This window comes from Neomonachus schauinslandi, chromosome 10 (assembly GCF_002201575.2).
Source record: "Neomonachus schauinslandi chromosome 10, ASM220157v2, whole genome shotgun sequence".
Taxonomy (NCBI): domain Eukaryota; kingdom Metazoa; phylum Chordata; class Mammalia; order Carnivora; family Phocidae; genus Neomonachus; species Neomonachus schauinslandi.
In genome coordinates this window covers 102993670-103019953 of record NC_058412.1, presented here as the reverse complement: position 1 = coordinate 103019953, position 26284 = coordinate 102993670, and the positions used below count along the sequence as shown (strand labels likewise).

At 38.4% G+C, this 26284-nt stretch overlaps 1 protein-coding gene across 1 annotated transcript; it reads left to right on the top strand.

Annotated features, from left to right (window-relative positions):
- Positions 1–692: 692 nt before the first annotated feature.
- Positions 693–25592, top strand: ANKEF1 (ankyrin repeat and EF-hand domain containing 1). The gene is made up of 9 exons (XM_021689161.1): positions 693–1038; positions 6310–6509; positions 7263–7412; positions 8661–8784; positions 12521–13343; positions 14794–15020; positions 16241–16404; positions 24449–24586; positions 25434–25592. The coding sequence occupies exons 1-9, from the start codon at positions 693–695 to the stop codon at positions 25590–25592; spliced, it is 2331 nt and encodes a 776-aa protein (XP_021544836.1).
- Positions 25593–26284: the final 692 nt, after the last annotated feature.

The window sequence follows — 26284 nt, the reverse complement described above, 5'->3', positions numbered from 1 at the left end:
AGAAGAGATAAAATTACATATCAGAATGCTCATCACAATTTAACAGTGGAATTATTTATGAAAATTATAGTTGTCTCTCAACCATTTGCCTACATCATTCCCATGTGAGGTGACATAAATCATCCATCACATTTAGTATCCCACTGAGCCCAGTAGATTCCTGCTTATAATGAGCACCTAAAATTCCACAGGTTCTTTATAACATTTGTTAACTACCAAAACCTGTATGGTCTCTAGGTTAGAAGGACATGCTGGTACAGAGCCACAGAGTGGGGAACTCAAATCCTCACATTGGCACTTCTGTTAGCCTTACCTTCTTCATGGATAGAATAGGGAGGCTGTGTCAAGGAAGGAGGGTTAAATGAAACAAGAAATTAAATTAAAAAGAAAGCTGCATTAGCAAGGCTGATATTAATTATGATGAAACATTTGTTTCAAAATATTTTAGTTTTATGCTAGCTGAATATTCTCTATGTATAATTTATACTTTTTGTGAAATCAGTTGCAATAAATTGTGGTAATAACATTTTGTGAGAAACAGCCTCTCTTCTTAGGGAAGACTTAAAATATTATTATTTATACCAAATTAAAGATGACAAAATTAACTTGGAGTTGTGTGTTTCTGTTTTTGTTTTTTTGCTGCTATAGTTTTTTTTTGGTCCAGAAAAGCATTTTCAAGAAGGTGGTCGAGTATGGCTTTAGCCGATAAGAGACTTGAGAACTTGCAGATCTACAAAGTTCTTCAGTGTGTTCGGAACAAAGACACGAAGCAGATAGAAAAGCTGATCAGGCTTGGATACCCTGAACTAATCAATTTCACAGACCCCCTCAATGGACACAGTGCTCTGCACTTGGCCTCGGTTTCCAATGACGTCGATATGGTCAGCTTTCTCCTTAGCCTTGGTGCTCACCCTGATGTGCAAGACAAGATGGGTTGTACTCCGACAATGAGGGCTGCAGAGCTGGGGCATGAATTGTCCATGGAAATATTAGCCAAGGCAAAGGCTGACATGACTATAGTTGATAATGAAGGAAAAGGTAAAAATCCCAACATTTTATCCAGTAGCTACAATCCACTCTGTAGCCAGAAATCCAGAAAGTGGACTTTTTTGCTTTCCAACTGTAGAAGTGAATTACTCATGAGTTCAAGTGAAAAGCCAGGTTCTCACTCCTGTACCTAAGGACACCATCTCCCTATAATTTGAAAATGGTATTAAGGTATATCTTAGGGAAACGAGCTGTGAGAGATGTCTCCCTTAAAAAATTAGAGTTAGATTAATTTGTGTTTGGTGTTTTTTCTAAATGTAGAGAATTTTTAATGATACACACTGATAATACTATAGGCAGAATCATCGATTATAAAATACAAAAATCTTGTTTAGAACAAAAGATGAGGGAGAGAATTTCTTAATCTTTTTTATACTTTAGAACCTCAAAGAGTACTCAACTTGGACTCCAAAAGGATTGTATTCCCTCTCAATAGCAGCCTGATGTAGAAAGGGGTTGCAGTTGGAAACTGGAAGGGCTAAGGTGGATTCTGGCATAAAATCCAATTCTTGAGGGTCAATTTAAATGTATTTGGAAACCTGACTTGAACCTTGAGACATGGCATTTCCATGCTTTTTCAGGTGAGACAGCCCTACTTCTCCACTCTGTTCTCCCTAATCTCATCTCAACACCTTGTCTGGGAGCTTCTTGCCCAAATAACTCAAGGTTTCAGAAGGACTTGACACAGCCCCATGAAAATCACCAAGAAAATTACCACCAGGCTTAATATAAATTGGTAGATTTAATCAGTTGTCCCAAGGAGTTGCTTCAAGTACAAAGCCATTAACATCAGTCCCACACTGGAGAAATAAATCCCATTTTTTGGTGTTAATGTTTTCTGACAGGAACAAAATCCGCTTTTATAATTCTCTCCAGACTTGGTATTTGATAAATGACTTTCTTAAAACAATAGGAGAGGGCAAGGAAAGAAATAATCATTTAATTACTTAATAGCACCACATAATGAAATGAACTTCAGATACATTCAGGGATCAAATGTGTTTTAAAATGTTAAATCCTGAAAAAGAAAAAGAAAAAAAAGCCTCTTAAAGCTCTATAAAATATCATTTCCCAAAGTGTGTTCCATGGACCACTGAATCTCTAGGATATTGATAAGCATTACATGCAAAATTGTTTCCACTGCCAAACTCGTTAGAGAAACATTGGATAAAACAAATTGAGACATGTTGATTTCACATTTGTCAGACAGACTAATGACAGTGACATTTTCCATTTGTGTTTGACCCTTGAAATAGTTTTTCCTTGTGGCATTTTATATACCAGGAGTTTTGTGAAATATACTTTGGGGAAACACTGTAATGGGGAATAGTTTACCTTCTAGAATTTGAAACAGAAATATAAGCTTAAAAAAAAAAGGTTGAGAAATTTTATAATAAAAATCTAAAATTGTAAAATTAAAAGTAAAGTAAAATTAGAAACAGGATCACATGAATATTAGTAGCAAATGCAACAGCCATCTGGTTAATATCTAAGTTCATTGAAATTAATATTAAACCTGTCAAGGTTCTGGGAGATGAATGTATGAGAAAACAATCTGACCAATCACATAGGAAGAATTAAAAATAAAAAACTTGGAACAAATATAAATCTTGTTGCACGCATGACCTTGTTAGTCTGGCCCCATAGAGACTTGATTCTGTCTAACCCGTGGTGTGCTTATTGCACTGCGAGCCCTGTCTTCCCCACGTCAACGAATCTAGCTCACCTTGCACAGCTCTCAGTTTGGCGGCCACTTGCCCAACTGCTTTGCTGTTCCACAGAAGTCTCTGCCATTGACATCCTATTCTCCAGCGATTGTTTCATTCACTGCACATTGGTCCTAAAGGACAAGCCAACATTTAAATGGTTAAAACACTTACTGGATCTTTAGAAGGATGTGGGACATATTCTAGGTTAAACTGTACTTTGAAAAATTTTGCAGAACATGGAAAAGGTAAATCTCTAAGCCAAGAATTTCTTTCCTATATGTTGTCCTAGGGGATTAATTAGTGTCTGTCCAGTCTGGAGTATAGAATGGTGTCTGTTCTCTTCAAGGGTTAAGCTAGACTAGCTCCTAATAGCACCCATTCATTGGTTCTCCCATTTATAGGCATGCATACCCAGTCCCATAAATGTAGTATGAGAATTCTACAGTCTATCATCTTTGCCCTCTTTTTTTTTTTGCTTCAGTTTTAGAATGTTGACTCATGTTCATTGTGGCTTAAAGAGTCAACCCAGATAGACTTTAACTGTGAGTTGCACCTGCCATCATTATAAAGTATCCATTTCCTAAGTACCTTAGGGCCTTTTGTAATGAATTCAGCCTCATCTGGTATTCTCTAGGTGACATTGTTGTTTGTTATTGTTTTGGCCCAATTTTGCCTGCTATCACTTGTTGTGTCTTTGGTTTTCTATTTTCAACCATATCCTTGGCCATCTTTCTGTTTTTAACTGTTCTGAGTAACCCTATTTTTGATGCATCTGTTTATATGAAATATATTTAGATTTTGGTTTTATATAAATTGTGGTTTTTATTTTAATGGTAGAATTTATCCAACCTATATTTATCTAGATGGCCCAAAGATTTGGCCTCAGGGCTGTCATTTATTTTATGTTATGAGAATATAATATATTTTATATATATATAAATAAATACATATAAAAATATTTTCCTATATGGTCCATATGTTCTTTTTTTGGTGTGTGTGTGTGTTATATTTTCTAAGGTTAGTGGTCTGCTTTTAGATCTTTTTTTTGGTTGTTGGAACGGTAGTTTTATTTACTTTTATTATTTACTGATTGACTTTTAAAAATTGAGATATAATTGACATCAACATTGTATCAGTTTCAGGTGTACACATAATTTGATATTTGTATGCATTGCAAAATGATCACCACAATAAGTCTAGTTAACACCCACCACCATATATAGATTTTTTTTCCCCTTGGGAAGAGAAATGTTTTTGATTGTTTTAATGGCAAATTTAATAGCTTTTCATATATATAAAACTTTGTTGAATTAGCACTTTACATGGTATTCATTAATATTTTGCTATGAAAGAAGAGATTAGTACAATAACTTTTGCATCCTTAAACTTATATGTCTACTGCTTTTATATATGAACAGCCAGCTCGGTAGGTACAAAAAAACCTCCCATTTTCTTTCTCAAGTGATATTGTAGAGATCCTTTAGTTATTTTCTAGCATTGAATGTTGCTGTGGCAAAATCTGGAGGCCAGCTTGACTTTCCTCTTTTTTTTTTTTTTTAAAGATTTTATTTTTTTTTTAACAGAGAGAGACACAGCGAGAGAGAGGGAACACAAGCAAGGGGAGTGGGAGAGGGAGAAGCAGACTCCCCGCTGAGCAGGGAGTCTGATGTGGGGCTCAATTCTAGGACCCTGGGACCATGACCTGAGCCGAAGGCAGATGCTTAACTGACTGAGCCACCCAGGTGCCCCTTGACTTTCCTCTTTATAGAGGACTTGAATTGTTACCCAGAGGCTCACAGGACATGTCCTCTACCTAGCTTTACCTAGGCACACCTCATTGATTGTTCTTAGTCCATTTTTCCTGAGACCCCAGTATGTTTTTTCTTTTTTCTTTTTTTTTAAAGATTTTATTTATTTATTTGACAGAAACACAGTGAGAGAGGGAACACAAGCAGGGGGAGTGAGAGAGGGAGAAGCAGGCTTCCCGTGGAGCAAGGAGCCCGATGTGGGGCTCGATCCCAGGACCCTGAGATCATGGCCTGAGCCGAAGGCAGATGCTTAATGACTGAGCCACCCAGGCACCCCCCCAGTATGCTTTTTTAATCTTCAAATTCAGCTTTTCACTACAAGAAAGTTTTCTTCTGTTGTATCTCCATATTTTTTCTGTTCTACTTGGTTTTTTATTGTTGAGCACCAATTACATATATGTTAACTCTTCTTTGCCTCTCTAGACCATTTCAGCTCTTCCACCATCTGTTACATTTTCCTTAGTTCTTTCAAGTTTTTTCTTCACTTCCATCACCATGGTCTTTGCACTCTCCTTTTTCCTGCCTCCGGTTTGACTTTACTTTCTTTGGTGGTTTTATTTTCCTCTACCATTTCTTCCTAAGCTCAGCTGGCTTAACTTCATCTTTTCCTTCTTTTATCATCTATTGTCCTAGAAGCCCTGCATTTAGTCTTGGTCCATCTTCGCACTTTTCTTTTGGAAAAAAGTTATGTTTAACTTCTTTGCTATCATAGAAATAGGACAGTCAATAATTCTCACACAGTATAGTTTTTCCAGCGTGTACTTTTAACCTAGCTTTTATTATCAGATTTCTTCCTTTCGGTATCTGTATTTTTCATACAGATGAAACACTGTTCCTCTTTGAATGAAGCCTCTGTTTAGAGTGAGGTCATTACAAAGTCAGTTTGGAGATTGACTGTTGTTTGCCCAGATTACAACAATACCCCTGACTTGTAGTACATTTTTGATGTGGATTATGTGGAGGGCCTGTACGTCAGAGTAAGTTATAGGTGGGGAGATTTTGCATTTTCCTCTCTTCATTGGAACAAAATGAGTTGCCAAAATGGCAGAGCCCCTTGTCATCAACGTTTTCTTCTTCTTTTTTTTTTAAGATTTTATTTATTTATTTGAGAGAGAGAATGAGAGAGAGGGAGCATGAGGGGGGAGGGTCAGAGGGAGAAGCAGACTCCCTGCTGACAGCAGGGAGCCTGATGAGGGACTCAATCCTGGGACTCCAGGATCATGACCTGAGCCGAAGGCAGTCGCTTAACCAACTGAGCCACCCAGGTGCCCACAACGTTTTCTTCTTAATGCTGCTGTACTGACAGCCTGTTTCTTATAAACATGGCCAGTCTGCACATTTCATCATTCAGTACCATCTGCTTTGTGGCTCTGCAGCTTCAGATGGGACACAGCAAACCACCACTAGCCCTCCAGCACACACAGTCCTGCACGTGGACTGCAAGATGCCAAATACCCAAGGTTGACAGGGCCTCACATATCAGCACTCAGATTCTTCCCTGAACCACGTCCTATCACATTTGGTTGTGACTGTTTTCTAATTGTATCAGAGGTTGACTCTCTTTCTTCCTCTGTCTTGGTGTTTCAGTCGGTTTCAGAAGGAAAAGCAAGGCAGCTACGCCTCTGCTTTGCCACCTTCAACTAGCCAATTATGGATTTCAAAATTATTAGATTTTCTTTGCTATCTGGTTCGAATATAGAGAGACTATTAATGAAGTACTATTTGGGGATTCTATTTTTCTACAGGTATTTTGTTTTACTGCATTTTACCTACTAAGCGGCATTATCACTGTGCATTGATTGCCCTGGAACATGGCGCAGATGTCAACAACTCTACCTATGAAGGAAAACCAATATTTCTTAGAGCTTGCGAAGAAGCACATGATGTTAAAGACACGTGCCTGACATTTTTGGAAAAAGGAGCCAATCCAAATGCTATCAACTCAGTATGACTATTCCTGTGATTATAAATATTCCTTTTTTTTTCAATTATAGAGTCTTAGTAGTGCATTTTTTTTTGCATTTAAATATGGTAAAATTATCCTGTCAGCTTATAGACTTTCATTTCTATTCAAAATGCTTTAAGATGATATACTCTCATTATCTTTATATTGCTATGATTTTACAGTTTATTTCCTAATTACATTTGGAAAATTGGTATTTATTATGCATAAAGGTAAAACATCATTAGAGAAAATAGAAAAAATATCACCGCTATCTAATAAAAATTTATCTTTTTGGAAAGAAAATATGTAGTTGTGCTATTTCCCTCATTCATTTTGCTCTCTGTCCTCATTTGGCCAATTTTATTGAGTTTTCTAATTGTTTAAGAGGCATTTCAAGATAATAATAATAGATTTTTTCTCATTAGAAAACACTTAAAACCTAATTTTAGCATATATTTTACCCTCTTTTCTCCCCTTTTGCTCTACTTTCTTTGCAAAAAAAAAAAAATGCATCTTTAGCATGATTTTTTCACAGGGACATCTGGTGTGACCCTGACTCTGATATTGGAACTCTCTACATTGACCCACTGCACTGACTTCATTTTTCCTATTTGCTTTGTGGAACTAATAAAGATGTAGAGAATTAAACCTGCCAGTGTGAATCTAAGGCCAAATGGATTGAGAACATATGTATACCAAATGTGTTATTTAAGATGACAAGTATAACCAGAATTTGATCTGCTTCTTGTCCAGTCCACAGGTCGAACGGCTTTAATGGAAGCATCAAGAGAAGGAGTGATAGAATTAGTTCGAGGGATATTGGAAAGAGGAGGTGAAGTGAATGCCTTTGACAATGAGAGAAAACAAGCTGCACATTTTGCTGCCAAAGGAGGCTTTTTTGATGTAAGAATCTGCCCTTTGCTTTAAAATTTGTTGCTCACCATTTCTTACCTTTTCCTCAAATTTTTAAATATCATATAGGTTACACTAAGAATTTTTTCTACATTACCATCTTGATTTCCCTAAATAATTCTAAAATTATATTTTATATCAAATATTATATTTTTAACTTTGTCTAGCTCTTTATTCAGTTTTATCGGCTTGCCAAGTTTATGCATTTAATATTACTAACCATGTTTTTCTGTATTCTTAACTATGGCAATTTAAAAGTTTTGCCAACCAAGACTACTTTATTTTATGCCTCTATTACATATTAGACTCTTCATAATATGTCCGGCATGGCCGAGTTGTAGAGAGAACAATGTCAACATACTCTTATCTCCCTGATTTTTTTTTTTTAGATTTTATTTATTTATTTGACAGAGAGAGACACAGCGAGAGAGGGAAGACAAGCAGGGGGAGTGGGAGAGGGAGAAGCAGGCTTCCCGCTGAGCAGGGAGCCTGACGCGGGGCTCGATCCCAGGACCCTGGGATCATGACCTGAGCCAAAGGCAGACACTTAACCGACTGAGCCACCCAGGTGCCCCTTTATCTCCCTGATTTTTTGTGTGCATCTAATGACTCACCTCCATTTTAAACTCTTCAGTATTGTGGTTATCTGGATATACCAGCAAAGGATATCTCATAGGTACAATGACGTTGCAGAAACGAAATAGGAACCAATGCTCTCCTTTTTTTTTTTTTAATTCTCAATTACATCTAAAATTTCTTTACTCAATTTTCTGAGTTTTAACAATTATCTTTGTTTTTGTCATTCGGTCTCTCCCCTGCAATAAAAATCTACAGCACAATAGAAGTCACATGTGGTTAAGAATTTGCTTCCCTGATGATATTTCCCATAGGCTGATGTTTTCTAGAATTACTAGAATTCACTAAGATGGCATGCCCCAGCTGAATATAGAATTTTCTAACCTCTAGATCAGCGCTATTTGATAGAAATTTTGGCAATGTGGAAAAGTTATAAATCTGTGCTGTGTAATATAGAAGTCACATGTGGCTTTTGAGTATTTCAAATATGGCTAGTGAAACTAAGGAACTGGATTTTTAAAAATTGTTTTCTATTTAATTCAATTTAATTTTAAATAGCCACATGTAGCCTAAGTAACTATTGGAGAACACGTTTAGGTGCCAGTCTTCATTCAATGAATGTACATTGCTATTCCTCTACAATATCTACGATTTTTTTTGCAGATATTGAAGCTTCTTTTTGCTTACAATGGAGACATGGGGCTGATATCAATGAATGGGAACACACCACTTCATTATGCTGCCATGGGTGGTTTTGCAGATTGCTGTAAATATATAGCTCAGCGAGGTAAAATTGCCTAGCAATTTTATGCTTAAAGTATTTATGATTTACCCATGTTGTAGATGAGCAGAGAATCTGGGCCTGTCACTTGTCAGTTGCTTATCTTTTTCAATAGCCGAACATCAGTTATATACGTAGAAAGAAAATTGAGAATCTTTTCTTACTCTACCTTCTGTCAAATCATGAATCTTGTCTTAAAGTGATGAAAACCCACATTCTCAAATATTTTTAGGTTATTGTTAAAAATCTAAACAGGATTGTTCATGGGTCAACTAATTATTAAAACGCTTATAGTTATTAAACTCCTTTTTAAAAAAATGTTGACATCAATCTGAAGGACGAATACTGAAAACTATGTCTTTTAGTCTGAAGTTTTAACTATTTTATTAAAAAATGTTCAATTGTATCAAGTGCAAAGGATAAACTTTTCTAAATAATTTGAAATTATGGGAGAAATGTTTTAGGGAGAAATATGAAATAAAATGAAAATTTTCATGGAAAATTTAAAAGGTAAGTGATATTTTAGATTTTCCTGAAGCTTCTATGTAACTATTAATTTAGGAATATGAAATATGTATGTATAGCTTAATGTATTCCTTAAAGTGGTAATATTAGCTAATTAAGTTTGTGGATCAAATTGGTGTTAATTACATGCTGACTGGATGTACATTGAAAGTTTTTAACTCAGGGCGCCTGGGTGGCTCAGTTGGTTAAACATCTGCCTTTGCCTCAGGTCATTATCTCGGGGTTCTGGGATTGAGCCCGTGTTGGGCTCCCTGCTCAAGGGGGAGTCTGCTTCTCCCTCTGCCTCTCCACACCCCCCTTGTGCTCTGTCTCTTTCGCAAATAAATAAAATCTTTATTTAAAAAAAAGTTTCTAACTCTTCGTTAGAAGTGGAACTGCATTCTGCTGAGCTTTATGGTAGTGTTTTTTTTCTTTTTTTTTTCCAGTTTGAGAAATAGGCAAAAACTTAGAGTCTATTATTCTACAATTCTAGAATAGAGCAGAGAATTTTAGAAGTCCCTGGGGCCTAGAGATCCTGTATTATAACCACTAATATAAATAAGACTAATGTGCCTGTATAACTAAGAGTGTAATAACTGATTCACTTCTACTTTTTATGAACTTATACAAGCTCGTACTCTCCCCCCACCCCCCCAAATAATAAACACTTTTAACAAATAAAGGAAAATATATCAAATGCAACTTTTGCCCCCATAAACGGTCTCATCAGTCTTGTTTTCAAATCTGTCACTATCAGCAATTTATTCTGACATTTTTAACACTGTATATTTCTAAGAACTAAAGATCTGTCCAGATTAAGACAAGCTTCTTCAACTTTAACATGTTGACCACTTCATTATAGGGACAAACATCACCAGACATCTACTCTGTTATTTATGTACTCCTGGGAGAAAGTCACAAAGAGCAAATTGAGAAACACATTTAGTCAGAGCTTGGGCCATGCCAAAGGCCTTCCCAATGATGCAGAAAAGTATTATCTTCCTGGCAGAGTCATGAGACTAGACCGTGTTTCTAAAACAAGGGCCTGAAAGCATTCTAAGTTCTGTAGCATGTTTGGAAGTAACAACCACTTCACTGGATCAAGGTGGGGGACCCAGTTCCATAGCAGAAGTGTGATCAGTTACATGTCCAGCTAAGGCAATCAGAGCAGCAACAAACAATGCATTAGCCATGAAATGCTCATTTCTGAGTAAACTCCCTGGATTCAGTGTCTTCTATACTTAAATGTGAAGGCTGAATTCTTTTGCCACATTAAACTATCTTCTTCAGTGTTCTCCTCCTTTGCCCCTGGTCCTGCTGCTGGAACAATTTACAAGTCCCTGTAAGCAGTGCGAGTGCTGTATCCAAGGGCAGAAGCTGGGAGTTTGGAGCACTTCTGGGGAAGCACCCCATGAGGTTTCTCTTTCTCTTGGGCCTTTGGCTGGTGCTCTGCAGCACACACCAGCTGTAAGCTGAGTACGTTTGACCGCAGATCATACATCACAAAGGGAATGAATGGATCTTTATTTTTACTAATTATAGAGGAGGAGACAAAAAATCCCAAGGCAAAAGGAGAAGAAAAGGGCCTTCAGATCTTTAAGCTGGGATGTTGGAGTCTTTTATCCACATAAAGGTTTCTAACTAGGAGGAAACTGGGAGCAGAAGGAGGCAAGATAAAACACCTTTAAAGTCCTTTGATCCTTAGGGGTGAATAAAGGAGTGGCTTGGGAGATGGTAGATAAACACCCAGACACCTTGAATAAGCAAAAAAGCTAAGTAAAGACAGCATTTTTGAAATTGCTATGGAATTATGCTATCAAGATCAGTCTCAGGTCCCCTTTTCAATAAGTCACTGTTCTCAAAACTGTTCAATATGGACATTTTAGAATCCTCATTGTCATGATACTCTTTTTGAGTTCTTCTACCACTAATAAAATTGTCAGTCTTAATATAAAGTTTTAAGTTTTGACAATGCCAAAGGAAGTATTAATCTTAAAAAGCACTGGTGACTCGGGTGCCTGGGTGGCTCAGTTGGTTAAGCGACTGCCTTTGGCTCAGGTCATGATCCTGGAGTCCCGGGATCGAGTCCCGCATCGGGCTCCTTGCTCAGCAGGGGGTCTGCTTCTCCCTCTGACCCTCCCCCCTCTCATGTGCTCTCTCTCATTCTCTCTCTCTCAAATAAATAAATAAAATCTTTAAAAAAAAAAAAAAAAAAAAAAAAAAAAAAGCACTGGTGACTCATTTTCTTTTTGACAAGGAATAAAACTATAAAGTATTGGAGAGGCATGTTTTATTTTTGCATGCAGCTGCATACATATTTGGTTGCTGGACATACTGATTGAGTAGCAATCTTTCTGATTATGTGATATTGGCAAAGACACAGAAGAGCCTTCTTCTAGATTCAAAACACTAGAAAGAGCTTCTTCATAGTCTGACTTATTTATATACATAATGGATTTTTAATATCTTAAGACACTTATGGACAGCACAGCCTTCCTAGTGGCACTAAGTAGACTCCCCAATGCACTCAGAGAAATTTATTTATTTGAGGAATACTTACATATACTGTTGGTGTCATCATTTTAAGGAAGGGTCCAAGAAGGAAAATGAATTTTAATGCCTACTTTGCACAAACGTAATACTAGAGTCCTTTCAGATTTGATGAACGAATGACTTTGTCCTCTATCGGGTTGTTCACATGACCAATCACAAAACAGCAGGTCGATATAAATTACATTGAATTCATGGAGAATACAGATAAATATAGTTTAAGATGGTACACAGATTTGCAGTCATAATCATTCAAAAAGAAGCAGGTGTACAGCATTCTGAGTTCCTAAGGGCCTTGTAAGCTGTCTGAACTCAGCTTCTTTCCAAATTCAAATGCCACCCTTATTCTTTTCCTGTTTGGCAGGAAGTCTCCTTAGCAAGTATCCCAATATGAAATTTGTTTCAAGTATCTATAGGGATTCATGTCCCAATCCTTTAGGGGCAGAGAATATAAATTGGAAACAGATTTCCCTCAGAATTCACCAAAGTGAAGCTCACAGAAAAAAAAAAATTCACAGTTTAATTTTGTAATTATAATAGCTAAATGGGTTCATTGCTCTATACAAATAATTTAGGGATAAACTTTTGGCCAGTAGTTCAAGCTTAAGAAAATGGTTGTAAGAATGTCATTTGCAGAGTCATGCAAGTGCCTAGGCACTATTCATGATAATGATGCTTCATGTTTTAGGATGTGACCTGAAATGGAAGAACTTAGACCATAAAACACCCAGGACTGTGGCCAAGGAAGGTGGCTTCAAAGCAGCAAGCAAAGAAATACGGCGGGCAGAGCGCACCGCTAATAAACTGGTGCGGCCAGGAGCCAAAGATCCAAATCCACTCTGGGCCCTGAGACTTCACGACTGGTCGCTAGAACATGAGACTTTCCTTCGGGAAGCCTTTTCGTTTGTGGACAGAGGCGATGGGACAGTCAGCAAGGAGGACTTCGTGTTGACGCTGGAGGAGAGGCAAGAATATGTGACCCCAGAACAGCTGGCTATGATAGCTCAATATCATGAGAAATTGCGGGGAGCTGGGGTCAACATTAATGATTTCTTTAAAGGAACCAGGTACCTGAGTAAGTCTTATGTCTTGGGATCCTATGGGCCTAAGAAAAAGAAAAAAGGGATGGCCAAAAAGCCAAAGAAAGGCAAGTTTGTCTTACCGCTGCCAATCTGCATCATCCCTGACGACGTATTTCCCCGCCGGAGTGACGGCGGGCCGCCCTATTACATGATTGAAACCTACAAGAATGTAACAGATAGCAGTCGGTTTAACCGAGACTGGCCGCCCGAACATCCCGTTCGGGATGACTCTGCTTGGTACATTGATGATCCACCGAAGGTATTTTCAAATATTAATTTCATCACCAAGGCAGGAGACCTGGCTTCTCTGAAAAAGGCGTTTGAATCAGGAATACCTGTGGATATGAAGGATAATTATTACAAAACACCGCTAATGACTGCGTGTGCCACGGGAAACATAGATGCCGTCAAGTTTCTTCTTGAAAAAGGGTGTGTTTTCTTGGTTGAATTCACATTCAACTCCAGAATTTTAGGACAAAGAAAGTGCTTCATTCCTGACGTCGAGATTACAGATAGATCTTGTATGGGAAAGTGGGCTAATGGGAAGCTGGGAATGTGTGTACCCAAAGATGGTTTGCCAGTAACTATGCATGAAGTTGCTTTGCCTAGGGATTTATCTACATGGTGTGGAGTCACTTTTTATTTTATTTTAAATTACCGAAAGAATTTTTTAAACTATTTTTTTAAAGATTTTATTTATTTGAGAGAGAGAGAGAGTTCATGAGCAGGGGGGGAAGGGTAAAGGGAAAAGCAGATGCCCTTCTGAGCAGGGAGCCCAGCGAAAGAATTTTTTTTTATTGTGGTAGGGACAGATAACATGATCTATCCTCTTAACAGGTTATAAGCGTACAGTACAATATTAACTATAATCACAGAATTGCATAGATCTCTAGAACTTATTCATTTTCCGCATTGCTTTTTAATCTGTCTCCTATGTGTGGGGATCCTAGCAAATTCAAATAAGTGGGACAGTGATCATGATGACTTAGGGCATGTCTCATTCCCTCCTCGAGAAGCAGCAGTCTTTTCCTTGGTTCATTTGTAAATATCTTTAAAATATCCAAGCATGACATTTTTACTGAACTTCTAAAGCAACTACTCAGGTTTAATTCCTTCTCTTACCATAGCTGAATAACCTGGCATAAGTTTCTTTTTTGTGTCTCACATTTTTCATTTTTATAATGGGGCTCTACTAGGATTCAGCTTGCACATTTTTTGAAGATTAAATGAGTTAAAATATGTAAAGCAAAGTAATTGCATATTTGATAAAAGGGTATTATTGTTATTACTATAATGGTCAAGGTCAAAGAAGCATTCAGATTTGTATATTATCAAGAGGGAGTATAAAGTAATTAATGAGAATTTGAACTTTTGGACAGTGAATTTTTAAAAAGGACTAACATTTAAAATAATACATTTTCATGCTTAGAATTTTAATAATGGAGGTGCACTTAAAAATCTATGACATGCAGAGAAAGTAGACACAAAATGAAATAATAGGATTTTTTTATTTCCTATCAGCTTTTACCTTCACTAGATCCAGTTATATAATTTTCCTTAATTTTAACCTTTGCAAAAAAGTGTAACCCCTGGGATCTAACTAAGTGCCTTTTAAAACTAAACAAAATGTGTATGTATATATATATGTATATATATACATATATATATATATATGCATGCAAAGCAAATTAAGACTGTCGGATAATGCGGAACACGAGTCAAGAAAAATTATGGCACAGAGTTTAACTTTATTTAGGGCTTCCCTGGTTTACAGTTGAACAACTTGATAACACTAATAGGAAATCTTGCTTTGCATTTCCAGCCTCTGGTGTTTGGAACAAGCAACATTTTTAGCTTGTGCATCTATCTTATTTTATAGGGCTAACGTTAATGCAAGAGATAATTTCCTGTGGACCCCACTTCATTTTGCATGCCATGCAGGCCAACAAGACATCGTTGAGCGTCTTGTTAAAGCTGGAGCAGTGATAGATGCAGTCTCAATCAACAACTCCACCCCTTTGACTAGAGCCATCGAGAGCTGTAGACTGGATACCGTAAAGTACCTTCTTGATATCGGCGCTAAATTCCAGCTGGAAAATAGAAAAGGTGCGTGGGCGCATGAGTGGTGGTTCGGGTCAGAAGAGGAGAATTTACGTTAGATTCCAAACCCCTTCTGGTTCTCTTCTTGTAAGATCGCATTTCCCCGCAAGTCGCTACTGCAACCACAAGCCTAAGTTGAATGTTCTGGAAGTTGGTTTCATACACAGTTCCTCTCAAGTCACTGGTGTGAAAGGACCGGTTCTTGATGTTTGCAGTCTGTCATGGATGGATACTTTTGTAAAGTACAGTAAAAAGTGATTTACTAGAAAATGAAGTGGGGAAATAAAATGTAAGGTTTTTTTAATCACTAGATTAAAGTGATGGAAAATTCTATCAAATCCATCCAAAAATTTCTAAATGCCCACTCTTAATTTCTTACTTATTTCACTGTGGCCCAGGAAGCATTGGTTTTGTGGGCTTATACCGGTTTTCAGACTATACCTTGGGTTATCACACTGTCATAACTACCAAGTCCCTAGGAAGTGGCATAATTTTAAAGGCTGTAGAATTTGGATTATTTCTAAAGCTGAACAACACAATTCCTGAGTTTGAGGCTCTCTCTGGGAAGTAAATAGGCCCATCTTATGTCATAAATATACAACCTGAAAAATAAGCATTTGAATAAATGTTTGACCTCATTGCTTGGAGGTGTCATTTTCTTACAGTGGAACCCATTGCTTCCTTTTGATCAGAGAGAGCATTAACTTTTCTGGCTGCTTCGGGCTTCCCCTGGGTCACTGGTAGTATTGTTTCAGGCCTGCCTGAGGATATTACAGTTGTCATAATACCCAGCCTTCTGTATAGAGCACTGTGACTACCAGCTTCCCCAGGCCTTTTTGAATATACATCCTTGTATCAGGGAAAGGGGAGGATAGTGTAAAATTGTCACACAAAAGGAAATGTGTGTAAGGTGGGAAGAGAACCATCAATCAAATACCCAAATGTAAATATTCTACCAATATTTCTTATCCATTTTTTTAAGAAACATGCTCAAAAAAATTAACAAGAAAACATTGTGTTGTTAGTAAATGGCACTTTAAACTATGAGATTTCAGAGCTGGGTCTGCCTTAGAGAGTAGCTGATCTAGCTTGGTGACCTTATACACATAACCATTGGCTGTAGTAATCACCCTTACTGCCACATGCTGAGGCTGATGTGCTGAGGTTTTTCGGCATGGTTTATTATCAGTCTGTTTATTGCAACTCTGAATTTATGTCTTGAGCAGGACATACTCCCATGGATGTTGCAAAGGCATATGCTGACTATAGAATAGTTAGTTTGATTCAAGAGAAGCTGGATAACTTGCCAAAACTAACAGAAAATCAAAAACTGAAAGGCAAGCCACCTCCTAAAGTGAAGACTGAAGGCCCTGAAGTTAAGAAAGAAGAGGTAAGAAAAGTGATCGACTACCCATTAGTAACTGGTAAAAGCTTGCGGGGGGTAGGAGAGTGTCAGTATTTACACATTGTTACACAGCATGGGCGAAATAATATGCAAGCCATATTTTCAGCACTATTATGCAGCATTGAAAAAAAAATACCTAGCAAAGAAATTCCTATTACTGAAAATTCTAAAAAGTGCTCATTGCAAATAGAATCCATGTAAAAACCAAGTTGGCTCAGCCAAATACAATTAGAATGTTGAAAAAAGAACTGGTATTGGATATGTATATACTTGGTTCTAAGTCATACAGATTTGATGAGATGGCTCAGACAGGGAAGGAAGGTAAGAAGAAAGAAGCAAAGCATAATTTTCCTTCATTTTGGTCTCATAATCTTTCATTACCCACCTTATCCCCCTTCTAAGGAAATTTAAAAAATTTTTTTATTGTTATGTTAATCCCCATACATTACATCATCAGTTTTAGATGTAGTGTTCCATGATTCATTGTTTGTGCATAACACCCAGTGCTCCATGCTGAATGTGCCCTCCTCAATACCCATCACCAGGCTAACCCATCCTCCCACCCCCCTCCCCTCTAGAACCCTCAGTTTGTTTTTCAGAGTCCATCGTCTCTCATGGTTTGTCTACCCCTCCGATTTCCCCCCTTCATTCTTGCCCTCCTGCTACATTCTTCTTCTTCTTCTTTTTTTTTCTTTCTTAACATATATTGCATTATTTGTTTCAGAGGTACAGATCTGAGTTTCAACAGTCTTGCACAATTCACAGCGCTTACCAGAGCACATACCCTCCCCCGTGTCCATCACCCAGTCACCCCATCCCTCCCACCCCACCCCCCACTCCAGCAACCCTCAGTTTCTTTCCTGAGATCAAGAATTCCTCATATCAGTGAGGTCCTATGATACATGTCTTTCTCTGTTTGACTTATTTCGCTCAGCATAATACCCTCCAGTTCCATCCACGTCGTTGCAAATGGCAAGATCTCATTCCTTTTGATGGCTGCATAATATTCCATTGTATATATATACCACTTCTTCTTTATCCATTCATCTGTCGATGGACATCTTGGCTCTTTCCACAGTTTGGCTATTGTGGACATTGCTGCTATAAACATTGGGGTGCACGTACCCTTTCAGATCCCTACTTTTGTATCTTTAGGGTAAATACCCAGTAGTGCAATTGCTGGATCATATGGTAGCTCTATTTTCAACTTTTTGAGGAACCTCCATACTGTTTTCCAGAGTGGCTGCACCAGCTTGCATTCCCACCAACAGTGTAGGAGGGTTCCCCTTTCTCCGCATCCCGCCAACATCTGTCGTTTCCTGACTTGTTAACTTTAGCCATTCTGACTGGTGTGAGGTGGTATCTCATTGAGGTTTTGATTTGGATTTCCCTGATGCCGAGCGATATTGAACTCTTTTTCATGTGTCTGTTGGCCATCTGGATGTCTTCTTTGGAAAAATGTCTGTTCATGTCTTCTGCCCATTTCTTGATTGGATTCTCTGTTCTTTGGGTGTTGAGTTTGATGAGTTCTTTATAGATTTTGGATACTAGCCCTTTATCTGATATGTCATTTGCAAATATCTTCTCCCATTCTGTCGGTTGTCTTTTGGTTTTGTTGACTGTTTCCTTTGCTTTGCAAAAGCTTTTTATCTTGATGAAGTCCCAATAGTTCATTTTTGCCCTTGCATAGAGTTGAGGGTGCATTTCTGGGCTCTCTATTCTGTTCCATTGATCTATGTGTCTGTTTTTGTGCCAGTACCATACTGTCTTGATGATGACAGCTTTGTAATAGAGCTGGAAGTCTGGAATTGTGATGCCACCAGCTTTGCTTTTCTTTTTCAACATTCCTCTGGCTATGCGGGGTCTCTTCTGGTTCCATACAAATTTTAGGATTATTTGTTCCATTTCTTTGAAAAAAGTGGATGGTATTTTGATGGGGATTGCATGGAATGTGTAGATTGCTCTACGTAGCATTGACATCTTCACAATATTTGTTCTTCTAATCCATGAGCATGGAACGTTTTTCCATTTCTTTGTGTCTTCCTCAATTTCTTTCATGAGTATTTTATAGTTTTCTGAGTACAGATCCTTTGCCTCTTTGGTTAGATTTATGCCTAGGTATCTTATGGTTTTGGGTGCAGTTGTCAATGGGATCAACTCCTTAATTTCTCTTTCTTCTGTCTTGTTGTTGGTGTATAGGAATGCCACTGATTTCTGTGCATTGATTTTATATCCTGCCACTTTACTGAATTCCTGTATGAGTTGTAGCAGTTTTGGGGTGGAATCTTTGGGGTTTTCCACATAAAATATCATATCATCTGCAAAGAGTGAGAGTTTGACTTCTTCTTTGACGATTTGGATGCCTTTTATTTCTTTTTGATGTCTGATTGCTGTGGCTAGGACTTCCAATACTATGTTGAATAGCAGTGGTGAGAGTGGACATCCCTGCCGCATTCCTGACCTTAGGGGGAAAGCTCTCAGTTTTTCCCCATTGAGAATGATATTCGCTGTAGGTTTTTCATAGATGGCTTTTATGATATTGAGGTATGTACCCTCTATGCCTATACTCTGAAGAGTTTTGATCAAGAAAGGATGCTGTACTTTGTCAAATGCTTTTTCTGCATCTATTGAGAGGATCATATGATTCTTGTTCTTTCTTTTGTTAATGTATTGTATCACGTTGATTGATTTGCAGATGTTGAACCAACCTTGCAGCCCAGGGATAAATCCCACTTTGTCGTGGTGAATAATCCTTTTAATGTACTGTTGGATCCTATTGGCTAGTATTTTGGTGAGAATTTTTGCATCCATGTTTATCAGGGATATTGGTCTGTAATTCTCCTTTTTGATGGGGTCTTTCTCTGGTTTTGGGATCAAGGTAATGCTGGCCTCGTAAAATGAGTTTGGAAGTTTTCCTTCCATTTCTATTTTTTGGAACAGTTTCAGAAGAATAGGTATTAATTCTTCTTGAAATGTTTGGTAGAATTCCCCTGGGAAGCCATCTGGCCCTGGGCTTTTGCTTTTTGGGAGATTTTTGATGACTGCTTCAATTTCCTTAGTGGTTATAGCTCTGTTCAGGTTTTCTATTTCTTCCTGGTTCAGTTTTGGTAGTTGATACATCTCTAGGAATGCATCCATTTCTTCCAGGTTATCGAATTTGCTGGCATAGAGTTGCTCATAATATGTTCTTCTAATTGTTTGTATTTCTTTGGTGTTGGTTGTGATCTCTCCTCTTTCATTCATGATTTTGTTGATTTGGGTCATTTCTCTTTTCTTTTTGATAAGTCTGGCCAGGGGTTTATCAATCTTGTTAATTCTTTCAAAGAACCAGCTCCTAGTTTTGTTGATCTGTTCTACTGTTCTTTTAGTTTCTATTTCATTGATTTCTGCTCTGATCTTTATTATTTCTCTTCTCCTGCTGGGTTTAGGCTTTATTTGCTGTTCCTTCTCCAGCTCCTTTAGGTGTAGGGTTAGGTTGTGTACTTGAGACCTTTCTTGTTTCTTGAGAAAGGCTTGTATTGCTATATACTTTCCTCTTAGGACTGCCTTTGCTGCATCCCAGAGATTTTGAATAGTTGTGTTTTCATTTTCATTGGTTTCCATGAATTTTTTAAATTCTTTTTTAATTTCCTGTTTGACCCATTCATTCTTCAGTAGGATGCTCTTTAGCCTCCATGTATTTGAGTTCTTTCCAACTTTCCTCTTGTGATTGAGTTCTAGTTTCAAAGCATTGTGGTCTGAAAATAGGCAGGGAATGATCCCAATCTTTTGGTACCGGTTGAGACCTGATTTATGACCTAGGATGTGATCGATTCTGGAGAATGTTCCATGGGCACTAGAGAAGAATGTGTATTCCATTGCTTTGGGGTGGAATGTTCTGAATATGTCTGTGAAGTCCATTTGGTCCAGTGTGTCATTTAAAGTCTTTATTTCCTTGTTGATCTTTTGCTTAGACAATCTGTCCATTTCAGTGAGGGGGGTGTTAAAGTCCCCCACTATTATTGTATTGTTGTCAATGTGTTTCTTTGCTTCTGTTATTAATTGCCTTATATAATTGGCTGCTCCCATGTTAGGGGCATAGATATTTACAATTGTTAGATCTTCTTGTTGGATAGACCCTTTAAGTAGTATATAGTGTCCTTCCTCATCTCTTATTACAGTCTTTGGTTTAAAATCTAATTTGTCTGATATAAGGATTGCCACCCCAGCTTTCTTTTGGTGTCCATTAGCATGGTAAATGGTTTTCCACCCCCTCACTTTCAAGCTGGGGGTGTCTTTGGGTCGAAAATGAGTCTCTTGCAGACAGCATATCGATGGGTCTTGTTTTTTAATCCAGTCTGATAGCCTGTGTCTTTTGATTGGGGCATTTAGCACATTTACATTCAGGGTAACTATTGAAAGATAGGAATTTAGTGCCATTTTATTGCCTGTAAGGTGACTTTTACTGTATATTGTCTGTGTTCCTTTCTGGTCTATGTTGCTTTTAGGCTCTCTCTTTGCTTGAGGACCCCTTTCAAGATTTCTTGTAGGGCTGGTTTTGTGTTTGCAAATTCCTTTAGTTTTTGTTTGTCCTGGAAGCTTTTTATCTCTCCTTCTATTTTCAATGACAGCCTAGCTGGATATAGTATTCTTGGCTGTATATTTTTCTCATTTAGTGCTCTGAATATATCCTGCCAGTCCTTTCTGGCCTGCCAGGTCTCTCTGGATAGGTCTGTTGCCAATCTAATGTTCCTACCATTGTAGGTTACATATCTCTTCTCCCGAGCTGCTTTCAGGATTTTCTCTTTGTCTCTGAGACTCATAAGTTTTACTATTAGATGTCAGGGTGTTGACCTATTTTTATTGATTTTGAGAGGGGTTCTCTGTGCTTCCTGGACTTTGATGCCTGTTTCCTTCCCCAAATTAGGGAAGTTCTCTGCTATAATTTGCTCCATTATACCTTCTGCCCCTCTCTCTCTTTCTTCTTCTTCTGGGATCCCAATTATTCTAATGTTGTTTCGTCTTATGGTATTACTTATCTCTCGAATTCTGCCCTCGTGATCCAGCAGTTGTTTATCTCTCTTTTTCTCAGCTTCTTTATTTTCCATCATTTGGTCTTCTATATCACTGATTCTCTCTTCTGCCTCATTTATCCTAGCAGTTAGCGCCCCCATTTTTGATTGCACCTCATTAATAGCCTTTTTGATTTCGACTTGGTTAGATTTTAGTTCTTTTACTTCTCCAGAAAGGGTTTCTCTAATAACTTCCATGCTTTTTTCAAGCCCAGCTAGTATCTTTAAAGTGATGATTCTGAACTCTAGATCTGACATTGTACTAATGTCTGTATTGAGTAGGTCCCTGGCCGTTGGTATTACCTCTTGTTCTTTTTGTTGAGGTGATTTTTTCTGTCTTGTCATTTTGCCCAGAGGAGAATAGATGAATGAGAGAACAAAATGCTAACAGGGTAACAACGTTCCCAGAAAATATACTCTAAACAAATCAGAAAAGACCTGAAGCAGTGGGAAAAGAAAGGGAAAGAGAGAAAAAAGAAAAAGAAAAAAAGGAAAAAAAAGAGAAAAAGATAAAGATAAAAACAAACAAAAACAGAACAAAACAAAAAAAAATCAGAATGTGATCAAATATGATCAGGCTGGTATATAGATCTGTGCCACACACTAGATTTTGGGTGTATTTGGTCTGTTAGAAGAAAGTGCCTCCCAAAATTTTAAAGAAAGAAAAACTTATATATGTAGAAAAATAAGGGTTGATATGATGAAGGGATGGAATATGAGTGTAAAGATGGAAATTATAAAAAATTTTATAAAAGGCATTGATAAGTTGTTTGAAAAAAGAAAGAAGAGGATTTAAAAAAAAGAAAAAAAGGGAGAGAATGTGATCAGGCAGGGGAGTAGAAAAAAAACATACACTAGAGATTTAGAGTACATTTTGATCTGTTAGAAGAAACTATCTCAAAATTTTAAAGAGAGAACATCTTATATATATATGCCAAAAATATGGGTAACTACTATGAAGGGATAGAATATGACTCTAAAAATGAAAAATAAAAATGTTTTTTAAAAAAGGGATTGATAAGATGTTGGTTGAAAACGGGAAAAAGAAAAATTCAAAAAAAAAAATTTTAAAAAATAATTAACTTTGAAAGACTAAAGAATCATGGTAAAAAAGCCATGAATTCTATGTGCATTATTCCCCTAGTGCTGGAGTTCTGCCGTTCTCATTGATCGGTAAACTTGGTCTTGGCTGGCTGTTCTCGCTGGTCTTCTGGGGGAGGGGCCTGTTGCCGTGGTTCCCAAATGTCTTTGCCGGAGGCGGAATTGCCCCGCCCTTGCCCCCTCCCGGCTAAGTAATCTGCTCGGGTTTGCTCTCCGGAGCTTTTGTTCCCTGCAAGCTTTCCGTACTGCTTTGGAGGCGGAGAGTGAAAATGGCGGCTTCCCAATCTCCGCCCTGGAGGAGCCGAGAACTCAGGGCCCCGCTCCTCAGTGGGGAGTCAGTTACTCCCCTCTCCGGTCTCCGGCCGCACTCCGTGCTCACCCGGCCTGTGACCGCGCGTTTCTATCTCTGGCACCCGACTCGTTGTGGAGTCTCCAAACCCAGCAGATCCCTGCGGTGTGCTCCCGCGCCGCTCCTCCCAGGAGAGGAAGGTGAGTCTCCCCGGATCTGTCACTTGTTGGGTCCCTGCTGGAGGAGCAGTGGCCCGACTGTGCCGCGGATCACGGTTTATGGCAACCCCGAGCTGAGAGCCCGCGCCTGGGCTCCGCCTCTGCAGCCGGCTTCCCTGCTCCGATACCTGGGAGCTCTGCCGCACTCAGGCACCCCCGGTCTTTCTGTGACCACGAGGGTCCTGAGACCACACTGTCCCACGAGGGTTCCACCCCCCACTTAGCCACCAGAGTGACGTCCCTCAGCGGAGCAGACTTTTAAAAGTTCCGATTTTGTGCTCGGCAGCTCTATCACTTGCCAGAAGCGGCTGATGGAGGCCCCTCCCCCACCTTCTATCCTCCCGAATATCGCCTCGGATTCACTTCTCCGCACGTCCTACCTTCCACAAAGTGGTCGCTTTTCTGATGAGAGAGTTGTTGCTCTTCTTTTCTTCAATCTCCTGTTGAGCTTGTAGGTGTTCAGAATGGTTTGATCCCTATCCAGCTGAATTCCTGAGAGGAGACGAAATCCAGGTCTCCTACTCCTCCACCATCTTGCTCCACCCCCCCATCCCCTTCTAAGGAATTTTAATGACTACCACTGAACGCTGGGGATATCGAGCCACTTGTGACTTGGATATCCCTCAGAATGACTCCAGAAAGTTTTAAAGGTGCCAAAGTGACTGTTCCTGGTAATCCTGAATAATGTGCGTGCCTCTAAACTACCAGCAAAAGGTTGAGGTTTTTGCCCAGGCAGATTACAGAGAGAGCAAGACTTTGTCAGTAGCAGGGAAGCCCAAGTGTATTTCTAGGCTAGAAGCTTCTTTAGGGAAGCAAGAGGATCCCTGGAGATTCTTTGCAGACATAAGACAGGGTGAAATTCAAAAAGGAATGCTCTAATGTTATCAAATTGGAAAGGGTTGGAGAAACATAGGTGGTAAGAAGTGGAGAGGGTGAAAAGATTGTAACAAACATGGAGGACAATAAACGGTAGAGAGTAATAAACATGGAAGACGAGAGTAAGGGGGGGGCCAGAGGTGAAGGAAGATCAGTTGGCTAGGCTTCTACTACATACATCATTATCTTTTTAGTAGAATAATTTAATTCTTCTAATCAATGGCCATAGGTCAAGGATATTTTGAAGACTTGTATGATCTGTCTCTGATACTACTAATTAAGTAGAGCTAAACAAGGCCAACTAGTTATCTTTCCCCATCCAAAGTTATAATAATATTCTATTTCATTTCAAATTATAATTTGTATGGTAACATTTTAATTTTAATTTTAATTTTTTCTTGGCTTCAGAGTAAGATAAAGAATGGCAAATATTAGAAAGTATATATAGGTTTTTGCAATTGATAGGGTTGGTTTTTCTTTTGTCTCATTTCCAGGAACCACTTTCATCTGTTTATACCATACCAACCATATCAGAGGAAAAGAAAATGCGTAAGGATAATGTGGTTTATCTCAATTCATTGATTACCAGTGGTTATACCAAGAAAGTGGATATCACATTTATTCCACGGAGGGTAAGTACTTTGGAAAGACCTTCATAACATGTTATAAACTCATAATATCATTTTCTAAATACTTTTTATGCAGAGCACCCAAACAAATATCCAGAGATTATCTTTCATAGTTATAATTTGAAGGTGTCCTTTTGCCAGGTCCTACTGCTTTGACTAAGTCCAATTTGTTTAGCTTCCAATATCTAGTTTCCCCTGCTACTATTTCTATATTGACATTTTAATTGTCCTTGAAAAACTATTTTTTGGTCAATGCCATTCCCTATAGCCATTTGGTCATCAAATGCTATAGATACATTTTCTTGATGCTTCTCAGACCCTAACCTTCCTCTTTGCACTCTTACTACCATTTCACTTGGGAGTTTCATACTAAGCAACACTGGATTTATTTAGTAGCTGCCTAAAACATCCACAATTAAAGAGGTGGAGACATCTTTGGAAAACAGGAGCGATCTTGCCAATGCCCATCAAACCATGCTGAATAAGAGACCACCAGCCCCCTCTTCCTTCTACTATGAAAATAATTTTCTCAGGACTTCCCCATAACACATAAAGGTAGCAAACCTCAATGATCTAACTCTATCACTTCCTTTTTTGACATCTTAAAAATGAACAACAGAGGATCATCAGAGGTCACTAAAAAGCATTCCAGTTGTCCAAATAGTCACCATCAGAAATAGTGATGCCCATGTAGCCACTGACATCATGTAAGAGGAAAACATAAGTTAAAATAGATTTAGAAATAAATTTGATAGTTTTGAATTAACCATACTGGGCATTATCTGCATACTGCCATGTGTTTGCTGGCTTTCCTACTCATGCCTTCTCCGAATATGGTGATTTATTTAAGATCTGGAGTCCTGAAGCCACAACAGCAGAGCTGATCAGAAAAAGGGAGCTGCGGCGAGAGAGGTTCACTTATGAGGTGGACTTTGAGGACTTCATGATGCCCTTTCAGAAGAACATCACAGAAAAAGCTAAAGCCTTGGAAGCCGCCTTCAAGACCTAAATCACAGCAGCTGCTTCTTGCGGTCAACATTTTGAGGCCCAGGGACCATACTTCAGAGAAAATTGGTATTTCCATCAAAGTCAAAGCAATCCACAAATTAAGAATTTGTAACCAAACATTTGTTTTTGCTCTAACAACTATAAATATTCTGAGCTATCTAGAAAGTATATATTTTATTTTGCAATGAATTACATATTCTGGATAAACCCCCTAATCTTCTTTAAGGATGTAGAAGAATAAATGGCATTTTGGTTATAAACATAACATTATTACAAAAAATTTACAGGATGTATGTCATTATGTTGCTAAAGTTATAATTCTAGTGGAAATTGATGAAAACAATTTAATAGTAGGGAAGAGAAGTAGGTTTTCTTTTTTTAAAGATTTTATTTATTTATTTGACAGAAAGAAACACAGCAAGAGAGGGAACAAAAGCAGGGGGAGTGGGAGAGGGAAAAACAGGCCTCCCACGGAGCAGAGAGCCTGATGCGGGGCTTGATCCCAGGACCCTGGGACCATGACCTGAGCCGAAACGACTGAGCCACCCAGGCACCCCCGGAAGAGAAGTAGTTTTAATCCATTAAGTAAGGAGTTTGTTTCTGACACACCATTGTATGTATTAGATACTGGTATGTATCCGATACCTTGGGTCAGATAAACTTTATCACCTCTAGCAGACGCTGTCAGCACTC